This window comes from Acomys russatus, chromosome 31, assembly GCF_903995435.1.
Source record: "Acomys russatus chromosome 31, mAcoRus1.1, whole genome shotgun sequence".
Classification (NCBI taxonomy): domain Eukaryota; kingdom Metazoa; phylum Chordata; class Mammalia; order Rodentia; family Muridae; genus Acomys; species Acomys russatus.
Genome location: NC_067167.1, coordinates 2,812,528 through 2,836,238, shown reverse-complemented (window position 1 = coordinate 2,836,238; position 23,711 = coordinate 2,812,528). Strand labels below are relative to the sequence as shown.

Sequence of the window (23,711 nt, the reverse complement as noted above, 5' to 3'; positions counted from 1 at the left end):
GCCTAAAACAGTCCCAGACCAGGATGCTGGGCAGGATGACCATACCCCAGGAGACATCCTAGCTAGGAATCCATTTGTAATTTCCCTCGTGGCACAGGTCCACAAGGCCATCTTTAAAGATTTATTTATTTATACAATCAGTATTCTGCCCAAATGTGTTCCTGAATGCCAATAGACAGCACCAGATTGTTTCGTTTCGTGGTTCATCTTGCTGTAGGCAGTTTAGTGTGTGTGTGTGTGTGTGTGTGTGTGTGTGTGTGTGTGTGTGTGTGGTATAAAATAATATAAATGTGTATGTAAAAAAGGAAAAGTAATAATGAAAAAGAGGCTATAAAACAATTCTCTGCTAAGCTCTGTGCTCCATTTTTAATTGGATTACGTGGTTTGCTGAATTTAATTTTTTGAGTTCTTTATATATTTTGGACATTGGCCTTTTCTCAGATGGAGGGTTGGTGAAGATGTTTTCCCATTCTGTAGGCTGCCATTTTGTTCTGCTGACAGTGTCCTTTGCCTTACAGAAGCTTTTAAACTTTATGGGGTCCCATTTATCAATTTTTGATCTTAGAGCCTGAGCTATTGGTGTTCTGTTCAGGAAGTTGTCTCCTGTGGGAATGAGTTCAAGACTGATTCCCACTTTCTCTAATATCTGGTTTTATGTTGAGGTCTTTAATCCACTTGGGCATGAGTTTTGTGCAGGGTAATAAATATAAATCGATTTACATTTTTCTACATGCAGACATCCAGTTAGACGAGCACCATTTGTTGAAGATGCCATCATTTTTTCCATTGTGCAGTTTTGGCTTCTTTGTCAAAAATCAAGGGTCTCTAGGTGTGTGGATTTATTTCTGGGTCTTAATTCAATTCCATTGATTCACAAGTCTGTTTCTATGCCAGTACCAGGCAGTTTTTATTACTGTAGCTCTGGAATACAGCTTGAAATCAGGGATAAAGATATCCCTAGAAGTTCTTTTGTTGTACAGGATCGTTTTAGCTATTCTGTATTTTTTGCTCTTCCATACGAAGTTGAGAATTTTTCTCTTAAAGTCTGTAAAGAGTTGTGTTGGTATTTTGATGGGAATTACACTACATTTGTAGATTGCTTTTGGTAATTTACTATGTTAATCCTAATGATCCATGAGCATAGGACATCCTTCCATCTTCTGATATCTTCTTCAATTTCTCTCTTCAGAGCCTTGAAGTTCTTGTCACACAGGTCTTTCGTCTGCTTGGTTAGAGTCACACTAAGATGCTTTATATTAATTATGGCTGTTGTGAAGGGTGTTGTTTGTCTGTTTTCTTTCTCAGTCCGTTTAGTGCTTGTATATCAGATGGCTAACTTGTATTGTTTTTAGTGAATTTTGTGTCAATTCACTTTGCTGAAGGAGCTTATCAGCTGTAGGGGTTCCCTCATAGAATTTCCGGGGTCACTTATGTATACTATGTTATCATCTATGAATAGTGATACTTTGACTTCTTTCTTTCCCATTTGTATCCCCTCCATCTCCTTAGTTGTCTTATTGATCCACCTAGGACTTCAAGAATTATATTGAAGAGATACGGAGAGCGTGGGAAGACTTGTCTTGTGCCTCCTGATTTCAGTGGAATTACTTTAATTTTCTCTCCATTTAGCTTGATGTTGCCTAATGGCTTGCTGTATATTGCCTTTATTGTGTTTAGGAATGGGCTGTGTATCTCTGATCTTCCCAAGACTTTAGACATGAAGTGATGGATTTTGTCAAAATCTGTTATGGTGTCTAGTGAGATGATCATGTGTGGTTATTTCCCTTCAGTTTATTTATATGGTGGACTACATTGATGGATTTTCACATGTTGAACCATCCCTGCATCCTTGACATGAAGCCCACTTGGTCATGATGGATGATATGTTTAATGTATTCCTGGATTCTGTTTGTGAGTATTTTATTGACTATTTCTTTTTATCAATACATAAGGGAAATTGATCTGAAAGACTCTTTCTTTGCTGGGTCATTGAATCATTCAAGTATCAGGGTGCCTTATAGAATGAGTTTGGCAATATTCTTTCTGTTTCTAGTTCGTGGACTAATTTGAGCAGTGTTGGTATTACCTCTTCTTTGAAATTCTGGTATAATTCTGTGCTGAAACCATCTGGCCCTAGCCTATTTTTAGTTGGGAGACTTGTAATGACCACTTCTATTTCCTTGAGGATTATTGGTCAATATATCCATTTGGCATAGTGAATGATTACAAAATTATATATACATTGGTCAGTGCTATCTATCAAGAAAATCATCAATGTCATTTAGATTTTGCAATTCAGTGGCATACAGGATTTTTAAGTAAGACATAATGATTCTTTGGATTTCCTCAATGTCTGTTGGTATGTCCTCTTTTTCACTTATTTATTTATTTATTTCCTCCAGACCCAGTGATCACTGAGTAGAGAGTTGATCAGTTTGCATGAGTTTGTAGGCATTTTGTTGTTGTTGAAGCCCAGCTTTAATCCATGGTGATCTGACAGAATATGGGTGTTATTTCAATTTTCTTTATCTGTTGAGGCTTGCTTTGTAACCAAGTATGTGATCAGTTTTGGACAATGTTCTGTGAAGGTATATTCTTTTTGTTTAGATAGAATCTTCTGCAGAGATATGTTAGGTCCAACTGACTCATAACATTGGTTACTTTCATCATTTCTCTGTTTAAGCGTCTGTCTCAGTTATCTGTCTATTAATGAGAGATGAGTGATGAAGTCTCCTACTATTAAGATGTGGTGTTTAATGTGTGGTATAAGCTTTAGTAATACTTGTTTTAAGAATATGTGTGCCCTTGAATTTGGTGCATACAAGTTCAGAATTGATACATTATCTTGGTAGATTTTTCCTTTGATGAGTATGAAGTGTCTTCTCCTGTTTCCTTTTGATTAGTTCTGGTTAAAAGTGTATTTTATTAAATAGTATAATAGCTTACCAGTTTCCTTCCTGTGTCTGTTTGCTTTAGAAAACAGCCTTCCAGGCCTTTACGCTGAGGTAATGTTTATCTTTGTTGCTAACATGTGGTACTAGGAGGCAGCAGAATGATGGATCCTGTTTTCACACCATTCTGTTAGCCTGTGTCTTTTTATTGGTGAATTAAGGCCCTTGATGTCTAGAGATATTAATGACCAAAGACTGTTAATTCCTGTTATTTTGATGGTGGTGGTAATGGTGGTGGTGTATGTGTGTGTGTTTCCCTTCTTTTGTTTTTGCTGGTGTGGAATTACTTATTTCCTGTGTTTTCTTGGATCTAGTTACCCTAATTGGGATGGAGTTTTTCTTCTTGTGTTTTCTGTATGGCTGGATTTGTGGATAGATTTTGTTTAAATTCCTCTCCTGGGCCTTTACCACATTGGGTACATTCTCCCGTTGACCAGCTTCAGGTGACAGAAGAGAAAGTCTTGGTGGTTCCGTGGTAGGGAGAATGGAGCAGGCAGTGAACAGCCAGTGAAAACAACCAGCTGTTGGTTAACAATTAGTTAGCAGAACTAATTTATGAAGAGAGATTGAGGAATGGAGGAGAAAAGAAATATTAAAGGCCAGGCTTAAATTGCAGTGCAAACTGAACGGTCTTCTAGCCCAAAAGAACTTTATTTTTCTTCTGTCCCTTTTTTCTGTCTCATCTCCTTGGGCTAACCACAGTACTTTATTTAAAGTGAAGTTCAATTTTTTTTCATTACAGATCGTATCTTTTTTTCATCTTTTACAATCAGTAGAGTATTTAAAAATTAACAGAGCAAGAAAACAATCTAACAAAGAAATAAAAACAGTTCTGTATACCCAACAATAAAGTTCATAGCAAAAATCAACCAATGTCCCACCAATGGTCAGCATGACCTGATTATTATTTCTTAAACAATACTCAGGAAAGGATAATCATACATTTCCCTGGGCTTAAGCCACTGTGTTTCATGATCATAGCAACATATCTTGAAACTAAATGTCCTTAATACAGAAAAGGTTTGACTTGCTGCCAATCTCAAACCAACAGGTGTGCTATCCATCTTTATCCAAGGCTAGGCTGACTGATAATGGTCCTCTACTGTAAAATACCTGCAAATTAACTGCCAAGACATCCCCTGTGATAAAATATCTATAAAGCATTACATTCCAAGCCCTCCTTCCGTTGCTTTCAAAGCAGATTCTAAAAAAAAAAAGTTTTACTTTTCTACAGCTAACAATAGCTAACCAGGTACTGTTACATCAAAGCCTTAACTCTTTTCAAGCAGTTACTGCCTGGTTGCTCACAATGCCTTATTTCAACATTCTCGGTGGGGAAAATTTTTTTCCAGTGAATTTCATTAGTTCTAAAGTCATAATGTAAGTGAGAAATAGAGAGAAAGGCAGTTTTAGGAGAAAAAGCAGATATCAAATTGATCTTTAGGCAAAATCATTCCATATATAGATACAGACCATAAATAATAGTTAAGGGCAGTGCTGATCAGCCAGAGGTCTTTGGAACTTTGCCAAGCAAAACCTTAACAGTTGTTCTGGATGTCTAATGATCATGCTGACCACGACTCTGGACCTTTATCAAGCAAAGCCTCTACAACTTGTCCTCATGTCTGTGACAACATTCATATGTCTCGAGTATGAATTCTTTTGTGTTTATGAAGATTATTGCGACATGAAAAGGCTTTACCACACTGAGTACATTCATACGGTTTCTCTCCAGTATGACTTCTTTTGTGTACATGAAGATAACTGCGACGTGCAAAGGCTTTGCCACACTGAGTACATTCAAATGGTTTCTCTCCGGTATGAGTTCGTCTGTGTTTTCTGAGATATCTGCAACTAGCAAAGGCTTTACCACATTGATTACATGCATAGGGTTTTTCTCCAGTATGAATTCGCTCATGTGTTTGAAGATCACACTTTAATGCAAAGTTTTTACCACATTGCTTACAGCCATAAGGTTTCTCTCCAGTATGAATTCTTTCATGGCTGTGAAGTTTATACTTCAGTGCAAAGGTTTTACCACACTGATTACATCCATAGGGTTTCTCTCCAGTATGATGTTTTTCATGATTTTGAAGACTTGCACGACTTGCATAGGCTTTACCACATTGATTACATTCATAGGGTTTCTCTCCAGTGTGAGTTCTTTCATGGAGTTTAAGACGACGCTCATATGCAAAGGCTTTTCCACACTGATTACATTCATAGGGTTTCTCTCCAGTGTGAGTTCTTTCATGTACTTGAAGATTACTGCGAAATGCAAAGGCTTTACCGCACTGATTACATTCATAGGGCTTCCTTCCAGTGTGAGTTATTTCATGTACTTGAAGATTACTGTGACTAGCAAAGGCTTTACCACATTGATCACAGACATATGGTTTCTCCCCCATATGCATTATTTCATGTACCTGAAGAAGACGGCGAGTTGATAATGCTTTACCACATTCATTGCAATTATAAGGTTTCTCTCCCGTATGAGTTCTTCTGTGTGTTTGAAGAGAACCTCGGTGTGCAAATGCTTTACCACATTCATTACAAAAATAGGGTTTCTCTCCCGTATGAGACCTTTTGTGCTTTTGAAGAGAACCGTGATGTGGAAATGCTTTACCACATTCATTGCAATTATAGGGTTTCTCTCCTGTATGAGTTTTTTTATGTAATTGAAGACAATTATTATATGCAAAGGCTTTCCCACAGTCACTGCAATTATAGGGTTTCTCACCCGTATGAATTCTTTTATGGATTGGAAGATAACTGCGACTTGTAAAGGATTTACCACATTCATTACATTCATGGAGCTTTTCTCTATTATGAGTTCTTTTATGTATTGTAAGATATTTGCAACTTGCAAAGGCTTTACCACATTGATTACATTCATAGGGTTTCTCTCTAGTATGAATTTTTTCATGTATTCTAAGACTACTGAAATTTGCAAAGGCTTTACTGCACTGACTATATTTATAGGGCTTCTCTTCAGTGTGGATTCTTTCATATGCTTGAAGAAAACGATTATGTTTAAAGGTACACTGCTTCTTTCCACATCCATTATGCTCACAAGGCTTGTATACAGAGTGACCGATGTTATACCTATTAAAACAGAAATAACAAAAGGTTTTCACACTGCATTTACACCAGTTAACTTTTTGTTTCCCATAGGCATGTGCTATCGGGTTAAGGTTTCTCCATGACAACAACCTTCTTGAGCCCCATTAACTGTTCCTCTCACTAAACTTTTAAAATCCCCCAAAAGTATATGTAACACCAGCTTGTCTACCGACTGTTTGCTTATAAAAGGTCTTGGACGTACAGTAATGCCCTAATCAATGTGTATGCCTGTTATGATATCTGAATGGTTTGAAACTAAATGGATTGACAAGCTGCGGAGTTTTCTTGTTTGTTGGTTGGTTTGTTTTTTAGTTTGATTTGGTTCTTGGTTTTTTGAAAGTGGGTTTCTCTCTGTAGTGTTGGTCGTGGAATTCACTCTGTAGACCAGGTTGAGATCAAACTCATGACATTCTCCTGCCTCGGTCTCCCACATGCTGGGATTAAAGGCATGTGCCACCACTAACCAGCTGGATTGACAGTTTTACAACACAGCTCTCTCCAGGCTATGACTAAAAGTGTCATGTGTTAAAATATTGTTATTGCTAAGAAAAATGCCTTCTAAACACAGGTCAGCGACCTGAAAATGAAGTACATGGTCTTGTGGGATTTTAATAATCATCAACATACATAAAGCTGTGCTTATTTATACAGCTACTTTTCTTTAAAACATCAGGGCATATTAAATTATCTTCAGTGACACATTTGTATCAACCAGCACATAAAATTTACCTTCCATGTCTTCTAGAATGTTGACAATGTTCTTCAATATTGTGGTCTTCCAATTTGTAGCCTAAAACATAGTACCAAAAAACTTATGAAACATTATTGGATATTATGCAAATTTTAAGTTAGTATCTTTGGTGAACCTGAGACCAAGTCTGCTTATTCACAGAAGTGCATAAATAGCCAAGGAATGCTTATTCCCTTGTTTAAAAAGTGAAGGAAAACTAATATTCTTACCTATAGCTGTGAGGTTCCAGTAAGTTTCCAGCATCACATCTTTGTAGAGACTCTTCTGGGAGGGATCCAGCAAAGCCCACTCATCATGAGTGAAGCTTACATGGACATCCTCATAGGTCACTACAGCCTAAAATATACCATATTTCATTTAACTGAAATGGAGAGACTGCATTACAAAAGTACATTTCATAGAGAATATATTTACATAATTCTGGGTATTCCACATATTTATTCCAGATGACAGAAACTTAAATGCAGTCACAAAGTCATGTTAGAAGGAAACTGAAAAGGAGGATCACACCTCCCAATTCCGGGCCCAGTGAATTCCATATGTCACTGCCAGAGACATGACAAATAACAGACAACACAAGAGAGACCCAGATCTACACTATTGAGTTGTATCAGCACAATTGAATCAAAATCCCTAAAGACAAAAACAGATGGACAAGATGAATGTGGTGAGATGCACACTTAACCCCAGATCTCTGGAGGCAGAGATGGGTAAATTTCTGTGATTTCTAGGTCAGCCTAGTCTATGTAGTCACTTCCATGACATCCAGAGTAACATAGTGAGACCCTCTCTCAAATAAAAACTAAACAACAAAACAAGCAACAAAACCAAACAAAGGTAGGAAGCCCACAGAATGCACTTGCTTAGCCACATTCTTGTTTGCTCTGGTCTGTGAACCCTTAAAACACCATTTATCAGCACATTCATCAATCACCTGAAAGTGATTACTGCAGAAATCTTTGATTATCCCAAATGCAAAGAAAAATGAAAACTTTCAACCTCGTTACTGTGACCTCCCTTTCTCTACTCTGACAACAAGACCCAGCAAGTACACAATAGACTCCAATTCTTACATGGGTCCCTCTACATCTCCTCAATAATAGTCTTAGCTCCAGTAAAACACTCATCCGCTTGTCCCTCTCTTCCCCCCCCCCTCCTTTAGCTGACTTGACTACCAGTATTCCCAGCACTGAGCAGCAGAGGCAGTTTTAGGTGTTAGTAATTCTCACTGACATAGTACAAGGCAACCCTGGCATAGTATGCTGGATAGTTTTGTGTCAAACTGACACAGGGTGCAGTCATCTGCGAGGAGGGATCCTCAACTCAGAAAATGCCTCTGTAAGATTAGGCTGTAGGCAGGCCTCGCAGGCTTTTTTTTAATTAGTGATTAATGGGGAGGGCCTAACCCATTGTGAGTGGAAGGACTAGGAGGGGAGGCCTTGTTGGAGTAGGTGTGGTCTTAGGGGAAGTGTGTGACTAGGGGCATGATCTGAGCTTCAAGGGCCTAAGCCAGGCCCACTGGCTTTCTCTCTTCCTGCTGCCTGTGGATGGAGAACTCTCAGCTACCTCTCCAACAACACGTCTGCCTGCATGCTGCCATGCTGCTGGCCATGAGAATGGACTCGACCTCTAAAACTGTAATCAAGCCCCAAACAAAGGTGTTCCTTTATAGGATTTGCCATGGTCATGGTATCTCTTTACAAAGAACACTGCCTAAAACAAAAGTTGGCACCAGGAAGCAGAGTATTTCTCTGACAGGCCAGACCATAACACTTCTAAGCAGAAGGTGGACGTTGGGGCTTTTGATTAGGGAAGCCATTGAGTGCTTTAAATGGGGCTTTATGGGCCATCTTGGAAGAGCATAGCATACAGTGTTGCTGACAGCGACGTAGATCAGGATGGCCCAGCTCCAGTGTTTTCAAAGGAGAATGTAAGTGGCCTAAAGAACATTCTTTTGATATTTTGGTGAATAATATGGCTGCTGTCTGCCCTTGTTCAAAAACTGTCCATGAGGCCAAATTGAAGAATTTGGATTAATGGCATTGGCAGAGGAGATTTCAATACAGCCTGGCAGTGACTCTGTCATATGGCTATTAGCGATTACTCTAATGGAGATTTATAAGGAAAATGAGTGTGGAAAATACAAAATATACGATTTGAAAAGCAAAGGAACACCAGGGTGTATAACAGAGCATAGTCCATGTCACAGAAAGATTAAAACATTAAAGAAAAGTCTGATGTTCCTAGCTATTCCACTCCTTGGAATATACCCAGAAAATGCTCCAGCACACAACAGGGACATATGTTCAACCATGTTCAAAGCAGCCTTATTCATAATAGTCAGAACCTGGAAAAAGCCTAATTGTCCCTCAGTTGAAGAATGGAAAAAGAAACTATGGTACATTTACAGTATGGAATACTACTCAGCTTTAAAAAACAAGGAAATCCCGAGATTTGTGGACAAATGGATGCCACTAGAAACGATCATACTGAGTGAGTTAACCCAGAAGCAGAAAGAATCACATGGTATATACTCACTTATAAGTGAGCACTAGCCCAAAAGGCATGTCCCATGAAAGTCTTCACTTACCAGGAGATTGGGAAAGATGTGAGGACATCACACTGGGACTCTTGGTAAGAGAAATAAAGAAGATGGGAAATAGAAGGATCCAGAGGATCTTAGAAACCTACAAGAACATTGTGACAGGTGGTTCAGGGTCCAGGGTGTCTGCTCAAACTATTGCACTAACCAAGGACATTACAAGTAGTAAACGTCGAACCTCTACTCAGATCTAGCCAATGGACAGGACATTCTCCAAAGTTGGGTGGAAAGCGGGGACTGACTTTGACATGAGCTCTGGTGCTCCATATTTGATGACCTCCCCTTGGTGAGGAGGCCTGATGACACTCAAAGAAAGAATAAGCAGATTACCAAGATGAGACTTGATAGCCTATGACCATAAAGTGGTGGAGGAGGTCCCCCTCGATCATAGACCTATGGGAGGGGAATAGGGTAAAAGTGGGAGGGAGGGAGAAATGGGAGGATATAAGTGATGGGATAACAATTGAGATGTACTCTGAATAAATTAATTTTTAAAAATTTAAAATAAAATAAAATTGAAAAAAAAAGAATAAAAGAAAAAAAAAGTCTGATGATAAATGGAATAAAGATAGTGGTGACGTCAGGTCAAGACCCCAACCGGCTAAACTTCCAGTTTGTGAAAAGGTATTAAAGAGAATCTTAAATAGGGAAAGAAACAAAGAAAGAAGGCTTTCTTCGAAGCTGAAGGGGAAGAAGGAAAAGAAGCTCCAGCCCCAGCATCAGGACTCAGCAGCTTAGACCCAGGTTCTAGTTTTAGAGTCAAGGATACACGGGTTATGCAATCTCTCTCGAAGACTAAGAGAGGCCTCCGAGGACAGGCATATGTCAAGGGTGTCCCTGGATTGTCTTGAGACCCTGAATATGTAAGAGATGCGAGAGACATGGGTTACCAGTCAAGGAAACCAGTGGAACCAGCACAGGACAGAGACGGGAGCTGTAGTTAACAGAGCTGAGAGCAGTTGGCGATCTGAACTACACTTTGACATCAGAAATGGAGATGCAGAGATCAGAGTTTGTCCAGTTCCTTTTCGGGTCCTTACTTTGGTCTAATATTTCCTCACTGTGGTTCTTTTCTACTATTTTGAAATAGTAATGTATATCCTGTGCCATTGTATGTTAGAAGTATGGGATTTCTTTTTATTTTGAATTTAATAAGATTAAAGTTGAGAGAATGCATGAATCTCAGAAGAGACTTTGAACTTTAAACTTTTACACAATGTTGGAGGTATGATGGATGATGAGAAGCTTTAGCATCAGACTGGCTGCATTGGGCATTGTGATATGATACAAGCCTATGCAGGCCAGGGGGTGGAATGTGGCGGAATGAAAGAGAAACGCTCCTGTCATAGATCTGAATGCTAAGTCAGGAGGGAACGGCACTGCTTGGAGGGGATCAGGAGGAGTAGTCTTGTACAAGAAAGTGTGTCCTTTGGGGTGAACTCTGAGGTTTTAATGACCCAAGCCAGGCCTAGTGGCTTTCCTCCATCCCGCTGCGTGCATAAGCAGATGTAGAACTCTCTGGAACCATGTGTGCCTGCATGCCACCAAGCTCCTCACCATGATGACAACAGAATAAAGCTCTGAAACTGTAAGCAAGTCCCATGTAAATGCTTACCATTATAAGAGCTCATGGTGAGCTTACCATTATAAGGGTCATGGTGTTTCTTCACTGGAAAAAAAAAAAACAATGACTAAGTGCCATAGTTCGGGTTTCCATTGCTGTGAAGACACACCACGAACACGGCAACTCTTATAAAGAAAACATTTAATTGAGGTTGGCTTACAGTTTCAGAGGGTTAATCCATTATCATCATGTCAAAAAACATGTCAGCGTCTAGACAGAAAGGGTGCTGGAGAAACTGAGAATCTACATCATGACCTGCAGGCAGCAAAGAGAGGACTGTCTCACACTGGCCAGACTTGAACATACAAGACACCTCAAAACTGGCCTCCACAGTGACGTACTTTCTAGAACAAGGCCACACTTCCTCCAGCAAGGCCACACCTCCTAATAGTGACACTCTCTCTGAGCCAAGCATTCACACACAGGAGTCTATGGGGGCCAAACCTAGTCTATCCACCACACTAAGCCAGATGCCAATACTTGGCTTTTAAAAGGGATGAAAATAACTAAAGAACGCAGGTATATTGACACTAAAACAGACTAAGTTCTTTCCTGGTAGAGGGAATGCCATTAATAGGAGACTGTATGACCTGCCCAGTGTAAAACGTTAGCTGCTGAGTGCTGTATGCTGACAGACACGCCACAGCCAAATGCCGTGTGTCTCACCAGACTGAAGTGAGCCAACCAGGTTTGTATTTACCCATATGAGAGAGTTGCCCAATTGGAAATTTCATTGGTCCGAGGTAACCTCTCCAAGTTGTACACTCACCCATTTGGTTTGCCTTCATTCATAGGGTATGAATTAATGCATGCCGGGAAAGTTCACAGAAGTCACTCACCTGCCACATCAGAGGATATATAACAGAGACCCCTGCAGCTCACTGACTTAAACTTGAACCAACTGCAACCCAGCTACTGCATAGCCTGTTTACCCCTGCTGTGTACACACGAAACTAATCCTTCTGTTCTGGTCTCAAAAAGAAGCCATGCTTCACACCTTTTCCTGTTACTGATATGGACAGTGCACTCAATGACTCAAATGGATATTTTTCGAAATCTGAGGTACTACAAACCTTTAATCCTAGAATTGAGGAGGTTGACTCAAAAGAGCAGCAAGGCCTGTGTGGCTTCACAGTGTAGTGGGGAGGAGGCGACCTGAGTCTACATAAAAGATTTTGTCATGAATATATTTTTTTCTGAAAGCCCGGAAGTGAAACTATACTGGATTTAATGTGCCTTCCCAATGTGGAATCACACCATACACTTAGTGATTAGCAAATAAAAATCACTTGATAATAACAACTCTCCAGCTCTGGCTAACAGTTTGCTAACTTATAGAACTATACGCCACAGGCTTATGCACTCCACATAGGCTGTCAATCTGGGAAATGCTGCTGATCGCCTGTGGTGGTGTGAATAAGAATGGTGCCACACACTCAAAGATTTCAATGCTTGGTCATTAGGGAGTGGGCCTACTTGACAAGGGTTAGGACCGTTAGCCATGTTGGATTAGGTCTTGCCTTGTTAGAGGAAGTGTGTCATTTGAGGTGGGATTTGGAATTTCAAATGCTCAAGCCAGGCCTAGTGTCTCTCTTCCCGCTGCCTGATCTGGATTGAAAACTCTCAGCCACCTCTCCAGCACTGTGTTTGCCTCTGAGCCACCATACTCCCAACCCTGATGATAATGGAATGAAATTTCTGAAACTGGAAGCAAGCCCTGGATGAATGATTTCCTTTATGAGAATTGTCATGGTCATTGTGCCTCTTTATAGCAAAGAAGTCTGACTAAACACTGCCCTGATCTCATAGCTTGCTGAGATTGCTTTCTTACACAACTCAAGACCACCTGCCCAGGGTGGCACCAAACACATGGAATCATTAATCAAGAAAACACCCTATACATTTGTCCACAGGCCAGTCTTACTCTAGCTTGTGTCAAGTTGACCAAATCTAATCAGCGAACCTACTGAGTATGCCAAACAGATCTTTAATACAACCTTGATTCTCTTAACACTCAGTTTTCAGCATGTGCATGCAGACACACACAGACACACGCACACATACACAGAGACACACACAGACACAGATACAGACACACACACACACACACACACACAGCCTTAGCAGTAAAGCCCATTTACTGCTCTTGCAGAAGACCTGGGCTTGGTTCCCAGCACTAACATGGTGGCACAAAATTATCCTTAGATCCTGTTGCAGGGCGTCTGATACATTCTTCTGTCTTCTGTGGGCACCAGACACTGAAGTGATGAACACACATACATGGAAGCAAAACATTCAAGCACATGAAACAAATTAAAATTTAATTAGAAACACAGACTCCCATGCCTTTTATATGTCAGCATGGATAAAACGGCCAGAAATAAATAGAAATGTGACAAAAATCTGTAGTAAAAGCTATAACTGTAATTAAGAGAAACAAGGGAGTCGTTCAAAGGAGAAAAGTCCCACGATCATAGGAAGGAAGCCTCAATATTCTTTCAGTACAGAATCTGAGCTATAGGCTCAACAAAAGTCCAATCGAAAGTCCAACAATTTATGCTATGAACATCAGAAAACTGATGGCAAAAGGTCATCATGACTGAAAACATGACAACACAAGACTGAATAAATCACACACACAGTGACATCACCTGACCTCAGAACTCCCCATACACCTGCAATAAAGTCTGTGCTGTTTGGGAAAGAATAAAGAGATCAACAGAACATGAGAGATCACTTAAGAGAGAAAACCACAATTAATATTAGGTCAATGCTGACGAATGAGGCCAGGAAACGCAGGAAGCCTGTCTTCCTAACACACTGGACCCCCGCGGCATCCACATGCTAATGTGTTAGTGACACAGACTTTCCACCTGCACAGAATTAACTGCAGACGGATCCTGCACCTGAGTGTCCAGTGCCCAGCGCAGAACTCCTAGAAGACTCTAGAGAAGCCAGGGCTCTGCGAGGCAGCGAGTCTGCCTTCCCTGGCAATGAAAGCCGCGCATGCGCGCGCCCTGGATGACAGCAACAGATCAATCAGCTACCGGTTTCCACGCTGTGCGCAAGCGCAACCAGAGAACTAAGTCCGGAATCAGCCCGGGGAGATGACAGGAGCTCAGTGAAGAAACTGAATCACACCGGACGCCGCCGGCTCCCGCACCCCGGGACGAACCCCACGCGCGCTCCCGCGGCTCCTCCCCGCGTGGGGACGGCGGCCCCGCTCACCATGGCGCGGATTCCGAGCTCGCCCCGCTCTCCTCACAGCTCCCGGAAGCGGGTCACGGCGCGGCACACGGAACCCGAGAGCCTCCCGCAGACGCAGACGCAGCCGAGCCTGCAGCCGGACGGACCGGAAGTGCCCGCCCCATTCTGACTGACAGTCCAGCTCGAGGCCCTGATTGGCTAGTGAGGCCTGAGTGACAGGAGCAGCTCCCTTAGGGACAGAGTACTGTGTGGTTCCAGCCCTGGCTTCCGCTCCTGGAACAGAACTCTGAAGACCCGCGGAGTTTGGCACTGCGGTGGAACTGGCGCCTGCACTGGAAAGTGGTCCCTGCACTATTCTGCACTCAGCAGGCGCTTCTCTTTCATCTCGGCACAGAGACTCTAACTTCCGCAGATCATTACTCAATGCGCCCTGCGTGATCCCCCTGTCTCAGCTGTGGTGACGTCCAGCCCATTCACACCAAAGTTAAACCACCAGGTTGACAGTCACCACCCATCAGCAATTTCAGTCAGGCAAAGCCAGGACTGCTCACAGCTCTCTCACTGCACATCGTGAGCCGAACACTTTCCCAGCCTTCTGTGGTGCCACCGCCCCAACATTTGCGAAGAGGAGACAGGACATCCAAAGTTTTAAACCAGATTGGTCTGAGACAGGAAACATCTGCAATTAGGGTCCCCAAAGGGGAGATTTCAGGGTGAGAACCTGGGGAAAACGTTTGACATCGACTGTTGGTGGTGGCGCACGCCTTTGAACCCAGCATAAAGGCAGTAGAAAAGAAAAGAAAGGAAAAGTTGGGGTCTTGCAGAAGCTGATTTCACCCCTGCTTATAAGAACAAGGACCAGGAATTGTGTCATTTTAGGAGAATCCTGAAAGCCTGTGAGCACAAACCAAATAACAAGAGTCATGTGACCTCAGTTTTTCATATTCCTCCAACTTTCTTGGAAAAGAGTGAGTTTACTTTAGATTAGTCACTATTGCCTGCTCCTGTTCTTCAAAGAAATGTTTGTGCCTGTCTCCTCCTCCTCCTCCTCCTCCTCCTCCTTCTCCTCCTCTTCTTCCTCCTCCTCCTTCTCCTTCTTCTTCTTCTCCTTCTTCCTTCTTCTTGCCTGGCTGTGCTCTTGGACCCTTTCTTAAACCTCAGAGTATATACAGTCTGGGACTCTGAATAAAGTTGGCGATTGCATGAGATCCTGCCTCAATTATAGGCCTCAATTACCAACTCCTTTGTTTCAGATCCCATCGCCACTAGAGTGGTCACATGGCTCCACCTCTGACCACACCCCCATCCCTTTCTGGTGGTTCTAGGTGGGGTCTCCACCCCCCGAGGCACAACTTTAAATACTGCATTGCACTCATATTTATTTCGTAATTGTATTATGGATTCAGAAGACCAGGCTGTAGTCTGAGTCTCCCTGACTCTTCTATCCAGTGTCCCACACTGAGCGCTCTCTCTCTCTCTCTCTCTCTCTCTCTCTCTCTCTCTCTCTCTCTCTCTCTCTCTCTCTCTCTCTCCCCCCCCCTCCCTCCCTCCTATTTCTCTCTCACCCCCTCCCCCCTCTGAGCTTGTACACCTGGGTGGTCAGTTGTGATGTAAATGGCATACCGGAAGTCAGAACACATCATGTGGGTAGTGATGGGCATAAGAGGACCTGAGTGTAGGGAGCTGTGGGCTGATGGGTGAGCTGGGCACCTTTGCTAAGGCCCCAGGCTGGTCTCCCACTGTGTGTCCAGTCCTGTTCGTCCCCCTGGGGTCTGAGGATGCTGGTGTCTGGGGCTTCAGCTTGCAGAGGTGACAAATGGAGACTGAACAGCTGAGCTCTGTCCTCAGCGGCCCTGCGCCTGCAGCCGCTGCATCTGCAGGATCTGGCTGAGAATGCACTGTACGTCCTCGTCCATCTGTCCCTGGTGAGGTGGGAGGGGACAGAGGCAGAGTCACACCCTGCTGCACCTGCTGGGTGTCCCCCGCCCCATTGCAAGTCTCTACTCAAACCCAAGGGAGCCAACGCTCCATAAGGTAGGTCCCAGCACAGGCCTGTTCCCAGAAGCCCCAGGTTGGCTCTGAACAGGAGAAGCTGAGGCCCAGGCAGTGGTAGAGGAGTGATGAAGCCAGGTGGGCACCCTGGGATGGAGGCAGGAGGCAGGGGACTCACCTGGATGGCATACAGGAGATGGGTTCGGTATAAAGCCACCACAGCGCCATGCTCCCAGGCCTCCTCCTGTGGACACGTGGGAGAAGATCAGAGGTCAAGGTCATCCTTGTCTACATAGTGAGTTTGAGGTCAACTGAGCTACATGAGACCCTGCCTCAAAAGAAAGGGGTGGAGGGGAGAAGTGAACGAAAGGAGGAGGGAAGGAATGTAGTGGAAGTTCGGGTTATGTCACATAAATATATTTTGTTTTGATTAAAAGTGTGAAATGGGGGCTGGGCGTGGTGGCGCACACCTTTAATCCCAGCACAAGGGAGGCAGAGGCAGGCGGATCGCTGTGAGTTCGAGGCCAGCCTGGTCTACAAAGTGAGTCTAGGACAGCCAGGGCTACACAGAGAAACCCTGTCTCGAAAAACCAAAAAAAAAAAAAAAAAAAAAAGTGTAAAATGGAAAACTGCCTTTAGTTTATCCACAGCACATAACGGCTGGATCAAAGACATGTTGTCTCCCAGACTCAAGATCCGGATCAGATGTGCCCTCCATTGCTGGAATGTAGTTCACTCCAGATACAGTGAAGTTGACAACCAAAAGCCCCCATCACGATCCACCCTTTGCCAACTTGACATGCAAATGCCTCTCTATGTCGGAGGCTTAGTCCATCATCATCACGGTGGGAAGCGCGGCAGCATGCAGGCACGTGAGAGGAGGGCCCGTGACCTTTGTCCATGGAAACACATCCTTGTGTGGACTCTGAGAGGGTATAAACAGGAGCCCAGAGAGAAAGACAGAGAGAGAGAGAAGTGCTCCTGGAGAACTCAAGAAGGCTGCTGCTGACTGCTGTTTGTGGTTTAGCTTGATGCTGGCTGTTTGTTTGTTTGTTTGTTTTTGGCTTTCCTAACTTCATCTTTAGTAATTTTCCCGTGTGTACACACCTGATCCAGAGTGTTCACAGGCGTGTCACACCGACAACTTACAGGTGTCTCGTCCCTACTTCCTCCAGGTGAGTTCTAGAGATCAACCCCAAGTACTCAGGTTTGCAGCAAGTGCCTTCAGTGGGGGAGTGAGCCCACGGGCCCTTATTAAAGTCTCAAAAACATTCATGTGTGTAGTGCTGTTGTATGTGTTGGCATCTAAGCGGCCTCTAGGCTGCCAAGCAACCTCTGACCTCATCACCTGCTGCCAGGTGTGTGACATAGATAAAAGGGCCAACCTGCTACCCTCTCTCTCTCTGTCTCTCTCTCTCTGTGTCTCTCTCTATGTGTCTCTCTGTCTCTCTCTCTCTCTCTCTGTGTCTCTCTCTTTCCCTCTCTCTCTCTCTCTCCCTACCCTCAGACCCACTCAGGCCCCAACTCCTCCCCAATTCCCTTCTCCCCAAATAAATCTCTCCCTGTTCATATTCCTTGCATGGCATCTCATTTTTTTTAAAGGTTTATTTTTATTTATTATGTATACAGTGCTCTGCCTGCATATGTGCCTGCCAGCCAGAACAGAGCACCAGATCTCATTATAGATGGTTGGGCGCCACCATGTGGTTGCTGGGAATTGAACTCATGGACCTTCGGAAGAGCAGCTAGTGCTCTTAACCGCTGAGCCATCTCTCCAGCCCCGGCATCTCATTTTTAATCGTAACATGTAAGACTGAGACCTCAAGAGAGGTCTCCAGAGAGATCTCTAATCTACTTCCGGAGTCCCCAGTGAGAGACAGAGTCTGATGTCAATGCAAAACACACAGGAATTTATTGAGATGACCCATCGGGGTCTGTCAATTTCTTTCAAGCTGCAGACTCTGAGAAGTAGAAGCAAATGCTTTTTTATATCTTTTTGCAAAATCAGAATATAGCAGGCTAGCTGGGAGGGGTAAGTACATTCCAGGGGCAGTGGGACATTTATAGACACAGCTGGCTGTCCTTGCGTCAAGCTAGACCCTGAGCACAGGCTGGCAGTCCTTGAGTCATGTTGGACTTTTTATTATTTTTAAAGATAAACTAGCTGTCCTTGGGACAAGCTGGACTCTACAAGGGGGGCCAAGTAGCTCTCCCTGCTGTCCCAGACACAGACAGTGATCTGATATTGAACCTTGCTTCAATATTGATATTGCTTCTTGGACTCTCCATTTCCCCCATTTTTTATTGTAACTATTTCAATCCTGAAACAAAAGTTACGGCTCATTTTCTCTCAGAGGAACCTCATTATTAAGTTTGAAATATTGTTGTCTTAAGATCATGACCTATACTGTATTTATGCATTCTTTGATAAAGGCAAGTAACCAATTTAAAATATAAGGCCCGAAGGTCACACCAACTAGAATAATGAGAAGGGGGCCCAAGCAGGGTAGAAATTGGTGTAGTCAGCCAAGGTGAACTGTTATACCAGGATTCAAACCAACGTTGGGAAGCCTCACGTTCCTTTTTTCATTTGGGAATCTTTAATTACTCTAGAATGGTCTGTGTAGAAACAGCATTCTTCTTTGAAAGCAGCACATAGACCCCCTCGCTGCAAAAATAGCAAGTCTAGGCCTCTTCTGTTCTGCGAGATTACCTCGGATAGGGAGGAAAGAGACTCTTCTAGATGTGATATTGACTGCTCTAGGTGTCTAATATCCTCTTCTATGGATGCCCATAAACCTGGATAGCTTTTGTCTTGTATAATGAGAGCTGAAGTTCCGGTGGCAGCTCCCGCTATGCCTAGTCCCAGCAAGAGAGAAACAGTCCAGTGAGAACCTTTCTTTTCGCTTGTCTATTTCTGGGTTCCCAAGTGTCTAGAAGGGACTCATAAGAGCGATACTTAATCTTAGAAATCAGTTGTACCAGAACACGAAAGTGTTCTTGCAAGGTGGTGGATGGAAACTGAGCATCTTGACTCACTCATGCAATCTCATCACTTAGAATGCAGAGGCAGGAGGATTCCATGAGTTCCAGCCCAGTCAGAGGTATATAGCAGCTGCAGGCCAGTGCACACTACAGTGCGATATCCTACATAAAAATAAATGAACATATAAATAGAATGGAAAGAGCCCAGCCTTTCTAAACCATGGAAACAGAATTCACTTCACCCTGGTGCTTTGGCGTTGGTGTGTGAAGACTATTAGTACTGACAGGAACAAGAGCTCTGTCATTACCAAACCACACAGAGAAGAACTTGATATTGTTGCATTTTTATGCATTTGTGTATTATTTCTCCTGGGTGGGTATAAATTTGTACACACATCTGCCGGGTGGAAAGTGGCTCTACATTCCACAGTGCACCTGTAGAGGTCAGAGGACAGTGTGCAGGAGTTGGTCCCTATGGATTCCAAGTGGAGCTCAGGTCACAAGGCTTGACTGAAAGCACCTTGAAGCAGACTCTCTGGCACAGGAACTGGACTCTTAAATTGCTCCTTTTCTTGACAATTATGAGCAAATGGTTCTGGTGAAATAATATAGTTAATTCAAAGACCCCTATAGCGTTTTAACCTAATTTAAATACATTTCACACAAGTGATCTATCTGCCATATCAAGTAAATATCCCTTCACAGTTTTCTTCAGCCAAGAAGGTTTCCAAGTCTCAGATTGTTTAAACTACACAGGCCAATCTAAAGGCAGTTCAGAATGCTCTGTAGACAAATGTTTCTGGGATTTTGAACATATATTGCCTGTGGGACAAATTTTATTTTCATTAATTATTTACTTTACATCCCAATCAGACCTTCCCCTACATACTTTCCTCAATCCACCTGACCTTTCACCTCAGAGAAGAGGAGGCCTCCCATGGACATCAATTTGCCCTGGCATTCCAAATTACAGCACAACTGGGAATATCTAGTACTGAGGCCATCCTCTTAGAGGAAAGGGAACCGGAGGCAATAATCACAGTCAGAGGCAGCCCCTCCCCCTGCTGGTAGAGGTCCTACATGAAGACCAAGATGAGAATGGGCTACATACGTGTAGGGGGCCTCGGTCTTCCCAGGCATGCTCTCTGGTTGGTGGTTCAATCTCTGTGAGCCCCTGTGGAACCAGGATAATTGATTTTGTAGGTTTTCTCCTGCTGTCCTTGACCTCTCTAGTTCCTTCAGTCCTTCCTCAAATTTCCAAACATCACATAATTAGAAGCAATAACTGCCACTGGGAAAATTATGTCTCTGCTAGAGCACAAGCTAGACCACAGTCAACTGCTGTGAAGCACTTCCTTATCTCCACGGCTGGATTTAAGCAAAAACACATCCTCATAACATTTCTCCTTTTTAAAGAATCCAAGATTACAAATTTCTTACTACATTTAGCTTTTAATAGAAAACTGTCTATAACGGGATATATGGTTGTTTGGTTTGGGGGATTTTTGCTTTTAATGATGCTTTGAGTTTTGTTTGTTTGCATTTTTTGAGGCAGGGTCTCTCTACATAGCTATGCTATCCTGCAACTTACTATGTAGCCCAAGATAGACTAAAATTCAGTGAGATTCTCCTGCCTCGTCTCTGAAATGCTAGAGTTACAGGCCTGAGTCACCATATCCAGTTGAGTTCCTTTAAAAATAACCTATCTTTGAATTAGAGAAAGTATAATGTAAGATTTAAACAAGAACTATCATTCTTTTGATGAACAGAAACACATCTTAGAATACTATAATGTATTAATAATGACTGTAAATAATTTCTTATGTTCTTGATATTTGTTATTCTTTTCTTTCCTAATTTCATATTTAATAACTTTTATCAGTGTGTATCACCTGATCTAGAGTGTGCATAAGCCAGTCAGATGACAGCTTTCAGGTGTCTAGTCCCTATTTCCTCTAGGTAAGTTTTAGAGATCACACCCAGGTCGTCAAGTTTACAGCAAGTGCCTTCAATGGGTGAGTGAACTAGTTGGCCATTATTTAAGTTTCTAAAACATGTACTATGTAAGTATGTATGTATGTATGTATGCATGCACATATGTTTATGTTGTTGTGTGTGCACATATATTACCACCCAAGTATAGTGATCAGAAAAAAACTTGTATGAGTGATATGAGTTTCTCAGACATTTAACTCAGGTCATCAGGCCTACCACTGAGACAATTCCCTGTCATTCATTTGTGTTTCTGAGAAAGTGTTAAGAACAAATGTTTATTTCACAGGATAAACTAACACTGTTGGATTTGCCAGTCTCCCTCTTTGGTTCTCTGTCGTCCCGGGGATGGGCTGCTCTGCATGGAGGAGGTGGGCATGGGTGCACCTTTACACTGCAGCCTGGGATGAGGCAGCAAGCCAGTTGCTCCTCTGGTTAAGGAGCAGGCAGATCAGTGGGTTCTACAGCAGAGGGCGCCCAGGTTCCCACCTTCCTCTGCAGGACAAGCCTCTGTTTCTGCACCTCTTCCTGCAAGGGAAGGGAACCTGAGACTTAAAGGAGTGCTAGGTAGCTGAGTGTGCTTCGCCAAAGTGTGACAGCCAAGAAACAAAAACCTAGGTTTTAATTCACATACTATGTTCCATAGTCCCATCTAAAAACAAGAGTCTGAGCTAAAGAAAAAAGGGATCAAAAAAAGGACAAGGACAAAGCGCCGAGAACAAAAGAAAAGGATGAGAGAGTGCTCCGTACATGGAGACCCCACATTTTTAAAGCCCTGGGCTGTAAAATGTAAAGGACATGCTCAGGATATCTCCTAGGCCTTGTCTCCACTATGGGTCCTCTTGGTAACTCAGAGGCAGCTTTTAAGTGTTTTATCAAACAGAACCAGGTTAGTCCACCTTTAGGCCAAATGGGATCTCATGGTTGCTTTCTGGAGACAGGAGGGAGGGCTTCCTCTTTCCACACACAGGTAAACTGGCTTCTCCAGATAGGAGCTGACTCAGATCTCTGCCCAGCAAAGTGCCACATAACATACCCCATAAAATGGATGGCAGTGCAAGTATCATCTTCATTTGCAAACAGATTTTATTACTCAAATTATTTTGTGTTTCTCTATCCTTGGATGACAATTTGTATACAATTTGAAAACAAAACAAATACTTTAATGAAGAAATGGTTCTACTAATATTACATGAGCAACAGTGAGACGGCTCAGTGGGGGGAAAATGTGCTTGGTGCACAAGGTTTTACTGCACTTATTAGATTCATTGTGTTTCTTTGGTTGGAATTCTTTCATGCCTTTGAAGAAACCTGAACATGCAGAGGCATTATCATATTGATTACATTCATAGAGTTTCTTCCCAGTATGAGTACTTTGATGAGTCTGAAAATCACAGTGATCTGCTAATGTTTTACTGCACCAATTACACCCACAGGGTTTCTCTCAGAGATGACATTTTCTGTGATTACGAACACTAACATAATATGCAAAGACTTCACCACATTGAGTGCAGTCTCCCATTGACCAACTTCAGGGTGACAGAAGAGAAAGTCTTGGTGGTTCCGTGGTAGGGAGAATGGAGCAGGCAGTGAACAGCCAGTGAAAACAACCAGCTGTTGGTTAACAATTAGTTAGCAGAACTAATTGTTGAAGAGAGACTGAGGACTGGAGGAGAAAAGAAGTATTAAGGCCCAGGCTTAAATTGCAGTGCAAACTGAAAGGTCTTCTAGCCCAGGAGAACTTTATTTTTCTTCTGTCCCTTTTTTCTGTCTCATCTCCTTGGGCTAACCCCAGTACTTTATTTAAAGTGAAGTTCAATTTCTTTTCATTACAGATCGTATCTTTTTTTTTTTTTCATCTTTTACAATCAGTAGAGCATTTAAAAATTAACAGAGCAAGAAAACAATCTAACAAAGAAATACAAACAGTTCTGTATACTCAACATAGCAAAATTCAATCAATGTCCAACCAATGGTCAGCATGACCTGATTATTATTTCTTAAACAATACTCGGGAAAGTATAATCATAAATTTCCCTGGGCTTAAGCCACTGTGTTTACATGATCATAGCAACATATCTTGAATCTAAATACCCTTACCACAGAACTACCAATCCCAAACCAACAGGTGTGCTATCCATGTTTATTCAAGGCTAGGCTGATACTGGTCCTCTACTGTAAAATATCTGCAAATTAACTGCCAAGATGTCCTCTGTTATAAAATACCTGTAAAGTATGATATTCCGAGCCCACCTTCTATTGCTTTCAAAGCAGATTCTAACGAAAAAGTTTTACTTTTCTACAGCTAACAATATCCAACCAGGGTCTGTAATATCAAAGAGACTCTGTCTCCAAAAACTAAAAAAACAAAGTACTAACTTTTTTTTCAAGCAGTTTCTGCCTAGATGTTCACAATGCCTTTCATCGTCTGTGGGAACATTTTTCCAGTGAATTTCATTAGTTCTAAAGTCATAATGTAAGTGA

The 23,711-nt window shown here is 42.5% G+C and overlaps 3 protein-coding genes across 3 annotated transcripts in view; all 3 read right to left on the bottom strand.

Annotated features, from left to right (window-relative positions):
* LOC127212579 (zinc finger protein 431-like) overlaps positions 1-23,711 on the bottom strand; it is a 78,141-nt gene that overhangs the window by 14,375 nt on the left and 40,055 nt on the right. The gene's annotated exons all lie outside the window — the stretch shown is intronic.
* LOC127212589 (zinc finger protein 844-like) lies at positions 5,220-14,063 on the bottom strand. The gene is made up of 4 exons (XM_051172678.1): positions 13,958-14,063; positions 13,193-13,293; positions 7,035-7,161; positions 5,220-6,056 (listed from the first exon to the last, which is right to left on the bottom strand). Exons 2-4 carry the CDS (start codon positions 13,232-13,234, stop codon positions 5,365-5,367), a joined length of 861 nt encoding a protein of 286 aa, XP_051028635.1. The 5' UTR covers positions 13,235-13,293; positions 13,958-14,063; the 3' UTR covers positions 5,220-5,364.
* The window catches only part of Ankrd24 (ankyrin repeat domain 24), a 62,716-nt gene continuing 54,884 nt past the window's right edge, over positions 15,880-23,711 (bottom strand). Inside the window, exons 19-20 of the mRNA XM_051172676.1 lie at positions 16,429-16,494; positions 15,880-16,180 (exon numbers count right to left, since the gene is read on the bottom strand). Coding sequence (XP_051028633.1) covers positions 16,103-16,180; positions 16,429-16,494 — 144 coding nt within the window. The 3' untranslated portion in view covers positions 15,880-16,102. The remainder of the gene's footprint in view (positions 16,181-16,428; positions 16,495-23,711) is intronic.

Coding starts and splice junctions, on each gene's coding strand:
- LOC127212589 (XM_051172678.1), bottom strand. CDS start 13,234: ATGTTAGTGCTGGGAACCAAGCCCAGGTCTTCTGCAAGAGCA. Junction 7,162..13,192: donor CCAGGTCTTCTGCAAGAGCA/GTAAATGGGCTT, acceptor GGTATATTTTAG/GCTGTAGTGACCTATGAGGA. Junction 6,057..7,034: donor CTGGAACCTCACAGCTATAG/GTAAGAATATTA, acceptor CTGTTTTAATAG/GTATAACATCGGTCACTCTG.